The following is a 13,156-nucleotide window of genomic DNA, read 5'->3' on the forward strand; positions in this document are numbered from 1 at the left end:
CTGGCTCTAGTATTAACACAGACAAAAAAATACTGATACTCTATAATATTAAAAACATAACTAACGCCCATAAGTACAATAGTCTTATTACACAAATGGCGTATTGCAATAATATCATACATGCACCCCTATGATCAAAGTATATCTACGCCTTTCTTGCGTCATCAAAACAGTTCAGCGTTAGGTAGAAGACGTGATTTTTCTAGATAAACACAGGGATAACTATAAAAAGGGAACAGAAAAGCATTTTGTCTTCGTTTAACGGTTTGTCCGAGTCTATATACTTTTGTTTTAGGCGACTCTCGCGTTGTTTGCTAGTTTCTGTTTTTATTCTCCTTCACGTGAAGTCACACGCGGGAAATTCCAGCGTGAAGACCTAGTGGAACAGCCATTTATAGCACTGCGAGGGCAACTCTGGTCTCACTTCCCCCAAAATATATGACAGAAAATGGAAACGCTAAAGAAAACAGTCTTGGCTTTGACATGCAGAACGCTGGGTCTGTGCCTCTGTATTTGTACTTTGTTTTAAAAACAGTTAATAGGCACAGTAATGTCAGCCGATAAACCTTACTGTACACCCCAATGCCTTTGATGGAAACTGTTCATGTCAGTCTAACACTGATCATCTATAATTATGCCAAAACAAACCCATTTCAGTAGGAGATAAACTCCTAGCCAAAGTTAAAGCATAGGACCTTGTAATGTCATTTATCCAATGAGAACATAATGAGTTTCTGCTTCCAGGTCTACATGAAAGCATTTAATAGTGTTTTGAGCTTTGATTTACCTGCTCCACAAAAATAACTTTTCTTTTCTCTGAAGCAGAAATGAAAGGACAGTGTGATTAGACCCTGAATATATTTATGTATCATCACTGATGCTTTCGGTTCGTTTTTTCAGTTACTGTTAATTGAAAGGCTGTGATCCCCTTTTCAGCCCTTCTGTATGTTCTCAAGGAACTGTGACTGTATCACTATAAAAACTGCTATAATGGCAAGCTGCTGTAGGCTTCACATGTCACTGGTATTACGTTTTCACTCATCCTGTTCACTTTGTTTCGTGACATTTTGATAATAACATGAAATAAGGCTGCTCTTTTAACAGAAATATCTAATCAACCAGTCTCATTGCAGTGCTTTTGGGCATGTTGGTGTGGTCAAGACTAGCTGTCTAAGTTCAAATCAGGCTTTAGAATGGGCAAGAAAGGTGATTAATGAGACTTTGAATGTGGCATGGTTGTTTATGCATTTATGTGTTAGACTGGTGGGTGTGAGTATTTAAGGAACTACTGCTGGGATTTTCCCGCGCAGCAATCTCGTGGCTCACCAGGAATGGTCTGAAAAATAACCAGTAAGCAGCAGTTCTCTGAGCAGAAATACCTTGTCAGTAAAGTACAGTAACTAAAGAAACCACCCGTTTCAACTAAAGTGTGCAGAAGAGCATCTCTGAATGCACAACATATCAAATCTTGAAAGGTCACACTGTGTGCCACTCCTGGCAGCTAAGCATGGGAAATTGAGGCTATATACTGCACCAAAATTGGACAATAGAAGAAAAGAAAAACATCGCCTGTTCTGATTAATCTTAATTTTTTATGTGACATTTAGAGGGTAGGGTTAGAATTTGGTGTAAACAGCATGAAAGGATCCATCCTGCCCTCTATCAACAGTTCAGGCTGCTGCTGGCGGTGGATTTATGTTTGGGACTTTTCTCAACCATGGGTGCCACAAGCCAGTTTTACTGCCTTACTTTCAGTTAATGTATTTTGTTTTGCACTATGCATATTTTATATGCCATTAGGTCATTTATTGTGAAAATTCTCATGTAGGAACTATTGTACTGCATTTTGGTTCCACTGGTGCACCTGAGGGAGATGCACGCCCATGTTGATGTGTGAGCATGGCAAGTGGAAGCAAGAGAAGCCAATTTAATTCAGAGAAAGTTGTTTCTTAAAAGTATCTGTAAAGTGCTCATTTCTGCCTCAAAGCATGGGTCAGCCAGCGAGGTATGTTTGTATGTTATATAGATCATTTTATGTCTTTAATTCACTCGTCTTACTATCTCATTGGATTTTATGTTATATTTTAGTTCGACGGTGGCGTAGTTTGTGATCAAGGTGAAGCTGTAACAACCCCAAGATCTTACAACTAACATTAAAGCCAACTTCATGCCATCAGTAAAAGAACTCTTTATTGACTTTAAGAAGAGGTAGAAGTGATAAGCCAGTGTGCTCCTAGTGTCAGTACCAAGCCTGGATAAATTTGGATGGTTGTATCAGGAAGGGTAACTAATGGAAGACCTTTACCATAAAAAAAAAAAACCCAACCATGCAGATCATTAATTTAAAAAATCTGTTTACGTTGAACTCATTCTTTAGTGTCATTTTCTATTTTGTTATGTGATGTATTTATTTTCTTGACTGAAGTTGTTTTTTCTCTTTGGCTGCTATACACAGTAAAGTACTTCTTCATTGCCAATCAGGATAGTTTTGTGTGGTTGGTTAGTACTGGATGCTACCTTTACGTGTTCACAGTTCTATCAGTTTTGAAGAGACCCCCATCACCACTGGCTGAAATGCAGCCCCAGACTATCACAGAGCCTCCACCATATTTTACAAATTGTTGTAGACACTCACTGTTGTACCTCTCAACAACTATCATAAACCTCGTATTTTATTTGGTATTATAAATTTTGTTCTTAATCCTCCCAGTGATTTTCATATAGCAGCGAACATAACATCTGAGAATCTAATGAGATTCTTTATTAATAAAATTGTAGACATTAGGTCTCACATCATCCCTCCCATTTTGGACCTCAGCCGTCTACTTCGAGCCAGTGTCCCCTGCATTACTTAATGAAGTAGTCAGCAACTTGAAAGTTTTTTCATCAATTGTAAACCGTTTTATTCACCGCAGGAGTTTTCTTCCTTCATGCTGGTTGGAGTTTACATCCCTCCACAGGCCAACGCAAACAATGCACTGTGCGAGCTGGCTGACCAGATTACTACCCTGGAGAGGAAATTCCCGGACTCCTTTATAATTATTCTTGGGGATTTTAACAGAGCAAACCTAAACCACGAACTCCCTAAATACAGACAGCATATAGACTGCCCCACCAGGGACAACATCATACTGGATCACTGTTACACCACTCTAAAAGATGCCTATCGCTCTGTGCCCCGGGCAGCTTTGGGACATTCTGATCACTGCATGGTCCATCATATTCCAGTTTATAGGCAAAAACTCAAACGTGCGAAGCCTGTAGTCAAAACTGTGAAGAAGTGGACTAACGCAGCAAAGCAGGAACTGCAGGACTGTTTTGACTCCACTGATTGGACTGTTTTTGATGCTGCATCTGAGATGCTGGATGAGCTGACGGACACTGTGACATCATACATCAGTTTCTGTGAAGACGTGTGTGTACCAACAAAGACCTTTTGCACATACAACAACAATGACCCATGGTTCACTCCTAAACTCCAACATCTTCGTAAGGCCAAGGAGGACGCCTACAGAAGTGGTGACAGGGTCCTGTACAAGCAAGCCAGGAACACACTGACCAAGGAGATCAAAGCAGCTAAAAGCATCTACTCCCAGAAGCTGGAAGAACGGCTCCCAGCCAACGACCCTGCGTCAGTGTGGAGGGGCCTGCAGGAAACCACCAGCTACAGACGCCCCCCACCCACTATTGAAGCAAACAAAGACCTGGCCAACGAGTTAAACACTTTCTACTGCAGGTTTGAGACGGACAGACTCCCACGCCCCACCCTCCCCTCCCCAGGGACATTGCTTCAGACATTGACCCCCAACACACCTTCCACCTCTCCCCCCTTCACCCTCCCCCTCCCCAATCCAGTCTCAACGACCACCCCCACCCTCCCCAATCCAGACTCAACGACCACCACCACACCTCTCACCCCCCTTTCCTCCTCACTGAAACTCAGAATACACACTGAGGATGTGAGCCGACTATTCCAGAAACAGAAGCCCAGGAAAGCCCCCGGACCAGACGGCGTCTCACCCTCCTGCCTCAAAACCTGTGCTGAACAGCTGGCTCCCATCTTTACTCGCATCTTCAACAGATCCCCATCACAGGACTGAATGACTACAGACCTGTCGCCTTGACGTCTGTGGTCATGAAATCCTTCGAACGACTGGTGTTAGCCCATCTGAAAGACATTACAGGCCACCAGCTGGACCCTCAACCGCCCGGGAACTTATGCCAGGGTCCTGTTTGTGGACTTTAGTTCGGCTTTTAACACCATTGTGCCTGAACTTCTCTCCTCCAAACTCTCCCAGCTCAGCGTGTCACCAGCTACCTGTCAGTGGATCACCAGCTTCCTGACAGACAGAAAGCAACAAGTGAGGCTGGGGGAGATCACCTCTGAAACCCGGTCCCTCAAGCATGTGTCCTCTCACCACTACTGTTCTCCCTCTACACTAACGACTGCACCTCCAATAACTCAGCTGTTAAACTCCTAAAGTTTGCAGATGACCCCACCGTCATCGGCCTCATTCAGGATGGTGATGAGTCTGCATACCGGCAGGAAGTTGAGCGGCTGGTACTCTGGTGCAGTCAGCACAATCTGGAGCTGAACACTCTTAAGACTGTAGAGATGACAGTGGACTTCAGGAGACATCCCTCAACTCTGCTCCCCCTCACCATATCAGACAGCCCTGTGTCGACTGTGAAGATCTTCAAGTTCCTGGGTACAACCATCTCCCAGGACCTGAAGTGGGAGACCAACATCAACTCCATCCTCAAAAAGACCCAGCAGAGGATGTACTTCCTGAGACAACTGTGGAAGTACAGTCTCCCACAGGAGCTGCTGATCCAGTTCTACACTGGTCATTGAGTCTGTCCTGTGCTCCTCCATCACAGTCTGGTATGGAGCAGCCACTAAACAGGACAGGAGCAGACTGCAGCGGACTGTACGGGCAGCAGAAAGGATCATCGGCGCCCCCCTGCCCTCCATCCAGGATCTGTACCTCTCAAGAACCAGGAAACGGGCAGGGAAAATCATCACAGACCCCTCACACCCTGGACACAGACTTTTTGATCTGCTGCCCTCTGGCAGATGGTACAGAAGCCTGCAGACCAGGACCACCCGACACAGGAACAGTTTCTTTCCCCTCGCCATCTCCCTCCTAAACAGTTGACCTGTCACACTGCTCCCACTGCCAGACTGCAGCTGCACCTTATGTACATTGTGTAGTATTCATTCCACCTCATTGATTTCTGTATTTCATGTATACAAGTTTAGATTCGTTATTTATAGTTGGTTTACACAGCTTGTGTATGCATGTGTATGCATGTGTAATGTATATATAGACACGTGTGTGTGTGTGTGTGTGTGTGTGTGTGTGTGTGTGTGTGTGTGTGTGTGTGTGTGTGTGTGTGTGTGTGTGAGTTAGTTAGTTAGTTAGTTAGTTACATTGCTGTGCTTGAGAGCCACCATACCGGAACCAAATTCCTTGTATGTGTCTGCACATATACTTGGCCAATAAACACGATTCTGAACCTGAAGCCCTCAAAATGTATTTTGGATATTATTCCACCTAGCTTACTGAAAGAAGTTTTTGACACATGTTTGCTTTCTATTGTTAATAGCAGTCTGGGTCCGTCCCCTCTGATTTTAAACATGCTGTGGTGGAAACCATCCTTAAAATGCAGAATCTGGACGCAACAATTTTATCAAATTACAGACCAATTTCTAAATTGCCCTTTTTGTCAAAAGTTCTGTAGAAAATCGTCCTTATCCAGCTCCAGGCCTTTTTAGATCAACACAACATTGGCGAAGTGTTCCAGTCTGGTTTTAAAACTCACCACAGCACTGAAACTGCTCTTTTACAGAGTTTTAATGAGCTTTTAACTTTTACTGACTCAGGAGACCCTGCCATCCTAATATTATTAGATCTCAGTGCTGCTTTTGATACAGTAGATCGCAGCCTTCTCATCTCTAGACTGGAACAACATATTGGAATAAAAGGGATTGTTTTGGAATGGTTTAAATCCTACCTATCTAATCGAACCTTCTCTGTTAAACTCAGAGACTCATTATACCCAAAGACCGTGCTTTCTTGTGGGCTCTAGCCTTGGCCCAGCCGGTTTTTCAATCTACATGCTTCCGATGGGCTCAATTTAAAAAAAATATGATATCTCGTTCCATTGCTACGCAGATGACTCAGATTTACGTTCCCCTGTGACGAAAATCTGTGAATCCTCTGAAGGGTCTGTTTGATTGTCTGGAAGACATTAAGGCATGGATGGCGCTACATTTTCTCAACCTAAATGAGCAGAAAACTGAGGTCATTGTTTTCGGTGCTTGTGACCATCTTGACCTTGGCCATCTAGAGATCTATAAAAAATCATCTGCAACAAATTTAGGAGTGATCTTTGACAGCAATTTGACAAACAGATAAATAACGTAATCAAGACTAGCTTGTTTCATCTTAAAGTTAAGCCTTTTCTCTGCTTCAGAGATTTTGAGAAAGCGATCCTTGCCCTCATCTCGTCTCGACTTCTGTAATAGCCTCTATTCTGGTATTACCGCTACATTAATTGGCCGACTGCAGCTATTCCAAAACGCTGCAGCGGGGCTCCTAACTGGGACGTGCAAGTGGGATCACATATCTCCCACACTTGCATCATTACATTGGCTGCCAGTCAGCTTTCCAATTGATTTAAACATTTTAACACTTGTTTTTAAGACGTTACATGGCCAAGCCCCTATATATCTTGCTGATCTTCTTCTTCGTCTTCTGCCTTGACTGTGTTATTGTACAGTACTTTGGTCAATAACTGTTGTTTTTAAAAGTGCTATATAAACTTGAAACTCTCTCCTGACTTCCTCCGGACATACTGACCAAAATTTCCACAACAGACCTCTTGCCACTGATTTTCAGTCCAGGGGCCCGTTCTTCGTACCTCGCTAAGTAAGTTAGCTGGATTAGATTGTTGACGATTTCGCGTGATCCTGGATCGTTCGGTTCCCCGAAGCTCATCCGGGACTTGCTGTCATAGCAACAGAGCCGTAAGCGTAAACCTGCTCGGGAGCAGGTTTACTTTATGTAAACAGGATTAGATCGCGCGCACGCAGGTATGTCCGCTTCATTTATACGAAAGCAACAGCGATATTCCACCACTGTTTCACCATAAATAAATAATATCAATGTAACTGAAGATAATGCAGCACTTGATCCTTTTATTGATTTCACACAGATACATACAGGTCATTTCCTAAAAAAGGGAAATGTACTATTAACATTCTATTACATGTATGTGATTATTACAGATGTAATTCATATTTCAGAGTAGTAATTGTAAATTACTTCGTGTAATCAAGATGAGAGACCACGGCTATAAAAGCGAAGGTGGATTTGGGAAGCCTGTCGCAGCCATGTCCTGTCCGTTTACGCGAGCAGCCCATTGCGGAAGGTGCAAGATTGATAAGGAGAGTCCTCAGAATTCAGCGTATATTGCGGGACAGACAGGATCCTTTAGCTCAGCGCGACAGTGTGCTCATAGAGAGATATCGATTTTCCCGTGAGGGTATTATTTAGGCCTACTTAACCAACTTGTTGACGAGGGGGTGCAGGACCACCACCTGTCTTTGTTTTTGCTCTGCCCTTTTCTTGGTTGCTGTTATGAACAAACAAACAGAGTATTCCAGGGTCTCTTTCCAAGAGACGAAAAGCAATATAAGTGATAAATATTACCATTCTGTAGAATATTCTTATATTTCCCTTTTACTTGTTCCCATGTTCTAGTGGGTCCTGTTGTGGCGCTAATGTGAAAGGGGATATAATATAACATATTATAATATAATATAATATTGGATAATATGGTGTGATATGATAAATCTACCCTACCACCTACTGGTGTTGGCCAGAGGGGCCGATGGCGCGATATGGCAGCCTGGCTTCTGTCCCAGGGCAGCTGTGACAGCTACCAGTGTGTGAATGTGAGAGTGACTGAATAGTGGCATTGTAAAACGCTTTGGGTGCCTTGAAGAGCGCTATATAGATCCACTCCATTATTATTGTTATTATTAAATTACTTACGAGTTTAATTTGTCAGCAACTTTCTGCCAGCCCTCTCTCCTTGCTTTTGCAGCCTTTGCAGTGTTCCCTTGCGTTTTAATTAGACTCTGAAACTCCTAAAATCCCTCACTCAAGAGTTCTTGCTCTGCTGCCGAAAAATACCGAGCGCGCTCCTTCGACATTTTCGCCGACCAATCAAAGGGTTGCCGATCAATGTTTCTACTATCGATGCGTAGCCCCTGTTGGGCCACCCAGTGATCTCACATTACTTCATCCAGCTATACTAATCGTCAACAACAGGTGTGTTCGGGGAACCGGAATAGCGAGCTCAGAGTTAGCGCGATGATTTGATCTTGGATGTAGTAAGCGACGTACGAAGAACGGGCCCCAGTTCTGTAATCTTGCATAACTCAGCTTTTTCTCGCTGTTTGATTCTTTAAGACTGAAACTTGCATTTCTGATGACGTGTCAGCAAACAGTAGATGGTGCAGTCAGGTGCATCTTTTTGCTAGAATGATTCACAGGTCTGTGTTAACTTGCTTAAGTTAACATAAAGTATACATTATTATTATTGTTGTTGTTGTTGTTATTAAAAAAAACAGCCAACTTCCAAAGAAAGATGTTAGAAAACCTGGAGAAAAACAAAGTCTGTCTCACTCCAAGCAAAACATTAAGAAATAAGAGTTGGCTGAAGACTTTTACACAATACTGCTATAAAACAAACAAAAAGAAAACAGTTGAGTGAAGTTTGACAGATAGTGCTGGAGACTGCTGGAATGTTGTAATAATCCTGCAAGAGTCACCTCTGACAAAGAGTTTGCACCATCTCCTGGCCAAAGAGACGGTATTACAACCGTCTCAAAACTGCTCTTCCTTGTTTTTTTGCATTAATGCCAGTAAAGCAGGTATAAAATGAAATAACTCTGCCTGTCTAACATAATATAATAACAAGGAAGTTAAAGGACAGAATAAACACAGTAGCACATATACTATATTATGTTGCACACCAAATGTGGCTCCTACGTGTTCCTCAGACTGCGCAGACATATACAGCCACCAAGCACGCTCTGTCTTAACGCTGTATACATTCAGTCCAGCTGAAGTTTGAGTGCGCCTGGCACCCCTCAGCACAGTCATCTGTGAAGCCACTTTACTGTCTAGTTAAGTCACTCACAGCTTTTATATATGCAATTGTGTGTGAGGGAGCATGTGAACGCTGCACTACAGCTGTAGTGCAGCGTTCACATGCTCTGTCAGGAGTCACGAGTCACACCAGACCTAACATCATCAGCGGTGCTTCTGCAGTTCAGACTCCATTTGTAATGAAACACGTCAGTGCATTGCAAAGGCAGAGTCAAGTAAGACTGATGTCATCAAGGAGCAAATCCTGACATGTCCCCAAGCTGCTCCATTAGCAAACAGGAGGGAGATGTGTTGACACAGTGGCAGTACGTGGGTTACTCTGTGGCGACATGGGCATGTTTTCTGTTTCACATATGCCCCCCCCCCCAGTGTGGACTTTAACCTTGCTGCATTCAGCGCCCTCAGTCTCATGTTTTCCAGGAAACTGCTTTTCCCTGACAGTATGCTTTTATCAGACAGATAATTTCACTACAACTCAGCTAAGTAATATAATAAACATATAAAAATGGTCTCCTCTGCATCTTTGAGTGGTTTCGTGACATTTTAGTGGTACATTCATCGCCTGGTTAACCATAAATCTTATTCATCAGTGCTGAGCGAGCCCACATTTACCAGAGGCTACATCCACATGTTGCAGCTTGCCTCACTTCTCAAGAGACGTGATGGCTGAGCTTGTTCGGCGAGTTCTGTGAGGTTAGAATAAGGGGACAGATGGAAGAAAAAAAGTAGTGCGGGGGAGAAAACAGTCTTTAGCACACAGTGTGAGCGTCATGCTCTCAGCAGCCAGTCGTGCAGCAAATAACAGATGTTTGCCTGCTAACAGCCAACAGTTTAATAGACCTAGCAGAATAATTCTGCTTAAAAAAATGCTGTTCCCTTTGTAGTGTTTACAGTCTTTGTCCACTTTTTATTTGCCAGTGTGTGGATAAAGGGCTTGCATCACTTGCATCACAGTAAATGTTCTGTGCTTTATGAGGGCTTTGTTGCTGATCTGTTGATCAGACAGTGCAATGAGCTGTGACTCAGCCAATCCAAAAAGTCCCTGTCATCGTCAAACAAAGGAGCAGCCACACACCTGACAAGAAGGAAGTCTTGCAGTCTTTCAGGCACTCGCTGATCAAACGTACTAGTCTGTGCGGGCAGCTGTGATTCTGTAGACTTTCTGGGCTGCGTTAGTGGCATCTGGTATGTTTATGGAAATCTGTCAAAGTCATTTAATCACTTTAATGTTCTTAATCTTAATACATTTATAATAAAAGCCTAACACATAACCCTGTCACCCATGATGGCATCATTTTTACAACCCCAGTTCCAAGAAGGACGCTGAGTAAAACCCAAACAAAAACAGAACGGATGACAATCTGCAGGTTTATCAATTTTGAATTATCAGAAACAGAAAGGTGGCTGTAAAGGTAAGTGGTCCTAAAAAGCCACAGTAGGAGGAACATTTTGCAACTAATTAAGTGAACTGGCAGCAGGTCAGTAGGATGACTGAATCTCTCAGATGTTTGCTCAAAAGTAAAGATGTGCAGAAGCCTGAAAAAAACACCACTTCATTTACAAATTGTGGAACCGTTTCAGAAAAATGTATCTTAAAGCAAAATTGTAAAGATTATGTATATCTGATCATCTGCAGTACATAACATGATCAAAATGTCCTGGGAGTCTGGAGAAATGTCTGTGTGCAAGGGAAAGGCCAACAATCAATACTGGATGCCCGTGATGTTCGGCCCTCAGGTAGCACTGCTGTGGGAATCTCTGCACGGGCTCAGGAACATTTCAACAAAGCAGTGCCATTCACAGATGCAGGCTACAGCCAGCCTGCAAGGACATGTAAGGAAGAAGCCATATATGAACACGATGCAGAAATGCCACTCTGACTCAAAGCTCATTCAAACTGAAGTCTTTTGTGCTAAAAAAAAAAAGCCTTGTTCAAATGCCTGCATCTCTGACTGCATGGTGGTGCATTTGTGCTTATTGAATCAACGGTTTTCACATCCGGAAAGCCGCCATCAGCACTTTAAGGTCTATACAGGTGTAACATATACTCCCATCCAGGTGATGTTTTTTTATTTTTTATTTTTTGTACATATTTTAGGAGGACAGTGCTAAAAAGCTCGCTGCATCTATTACAGCAGACTGTGTGCTGAACTGGCCTTCCTGCAATCCTTTGTTTGGGATGCTCCACACTGTTTAACACAAACCTGTCCCAACTTTTTTGAGACACTTTGCTTCTATTTAATTCAAAATAAAATCATACATTTTCTCACTTTAAACTTTTGATATGTCTTCTATGTTCTGTTGTAAATAAAATAAAGTTTTATGGGGTTTGCACTTCATTGCATTCTGGTTTTGTTTACGTTACACCTGCTACTCAGCATCTCGATATTACGGGGCTGTAACTCCATGTCACAGAGAAACTAGCGAGCTTTTCCCTCTTTGCTCAGTATACTTGAATCCCTGATTTTTGAGTTTTGCCTGTGGAAATGGCTAAAGTGTGCTTTCTGCAGCTGTGGCTGAACTTTGGCAAGCAGGCTGTATACAGGCGTAAGGACACAATTTGGCCTAGCAGATATTATGGACAATAGCTTGTGCAACATCCTGTCACTAAAAAGGACGACTAAGGCCTTCATTTTATTGTAACCGTTTGGCTGTACCTTAGCATAATGGAGTGTGAGCCCTAGGGAGGTTTCCTTTGCCCCGGGCTACATGACTAATGTGATGGCAGAGAATGACTTAATCCTTTATCCATCAGGGCGTGAGGTACCAGAACAGACTCAAGGCTTAACAGAAGACATGACAAACCAACAGGAAGAAAAACAAATAACTTTTGTGATTTTGTAAATCAGGAACAGTCCTGAAAGCTACTGGAGAATTCCACAACACCAAAGATGGTGGGAGATTTATCATTTCCAAGGGAAGCAAAAGGAGAAAGAAAGCAAACGTTTTCATAGTTAAAAAAAAAATCTGATTGAACTGGTGATTATATGCATGCAGTGTTTTATGTTCCAGTGGCCATTGAAGCGAACATTTGTTTTGATCATGATTCAAAACTGCTGCAGAAGAACTTTTGTTTAAAAAAGGAAAAGGTGGATACAAATCAAAGCAGGTACAAATCAGCTCCCGCAATCCTAGAATTAGTTAACATCACCAGTATATAAGACGTTTAATAAATACTAGCGTGTGGTGTGCCTGTTCAAAGGAGTCACAGGAGACTTTTTACACGTGCTCTGTGCAAAGACAGTAAAGTTAACTAATTTAGGTCCATCTTAAACCACGACAAACAATACAAATCCCTCACATTAATCAAAGTTCTGGGGATTAGCACTGGTTGGTCAGCTTTAGCTTTACCGGCATGATGACTTCCTTCAAACTGCGGGCAAGAGCAGGCAAAATCCTTTAAGAGATCCTTTTCTCTTTTCAGTAGTGCACAGGCTCTCTTACAGACGACCCAGCAGTCTGAGACGCAAAGGTCAGAGATATATGCAAACAGCCTTGACCTTGCTGGGGCCTTGTACATGTCAGCATGCCAGAAAGATCCCTATCTCCAATATTTTGACTATAAGCATGAATGAGTGATGGGCACAGACTACATCTATCTCTTTGCTTCACTTTTGACAGTTCAAAGAGGCATGCTCCCACAAACATCATGATGCACGGCCTTGCCCCGTACAAAGTTCATCTATTAAATCTAAAATATCAAACCATGCACTGTTACAGTGCTTGTAATATGTCAGAATACTGATATATGCCTGTTAGTAGAATTACCCTTAGTGTCTTTTACAAAGATCTCACATTGTTTGCTAAAGTATGTGATGACATAAAAGTGATGTTAACAACTGTGACAGCTGCCTAGAAACTACGCGTCTCTGTTGTGGTTTGTGTCGTTCTGCCGGGGCTGATTGGCTGCATGTGCTACACCTGGGGCCAGTGAGCTTGGTTATAAAGGCGCCCTTCTTTGCTCACTGCTT

General features: G+C 42.7%; 1 protein-coding gene across 5 annotated transcripts; it reads left to right on the plus strand.

Annotated features, from left to right (window-relative positions):
* The first annotated feature begins 159 nt into the window (after positions 1-159).
* On the plus strand, positions 160-6,904 carry LOC308386869 (uncharacterized protein). 5 transcript variants are annotated; one of them, XM_080866684.1, is made up of 3 exons: positions 173-497; positions 1,134-1,206; positions 2,916-6,904. In XM_080866684.1, exons 1-3 carry the CDS (start codon positions 439-441, stop codon positions 4,098-4,100), a joined length of 1,317 nt encoding a protein of 438 aa, XP_080722810.1. In that variant the 5' UTR covers positions 173-438; the 3' UTR covers positions 4,101-6,904. The 5 variants fall into 5 exon arrangements, with proteins under 5 accessions (XP_080722812.1, XP_080722810.1, XP_080722814.1 ...); XM_080866686.1 differs by lacking the exon at positions 1,134-1,206 and having other exon boundaries at positions 160-264; XM_080866688.1 differs by lacking the exon at positions 1,134-1,206.
* Positions 6,905-13,156: the final 6,252 nt, after the last annotated feature.

This window comes from Rhamphochromis sp. 'chilingali', assembly GCF_963969265.1.
Source record: "Rhamphochromis sp. 'chilingali' genome assembly, chromosome: 19".
NCBI classification, from domain to species: Eukaryota; Metazoa; Chordata; class Actinopteri; order Cichliformes; family Cichlidae; genus Rhamphochromis; species Rhamphochromis sp. 'chilingali'.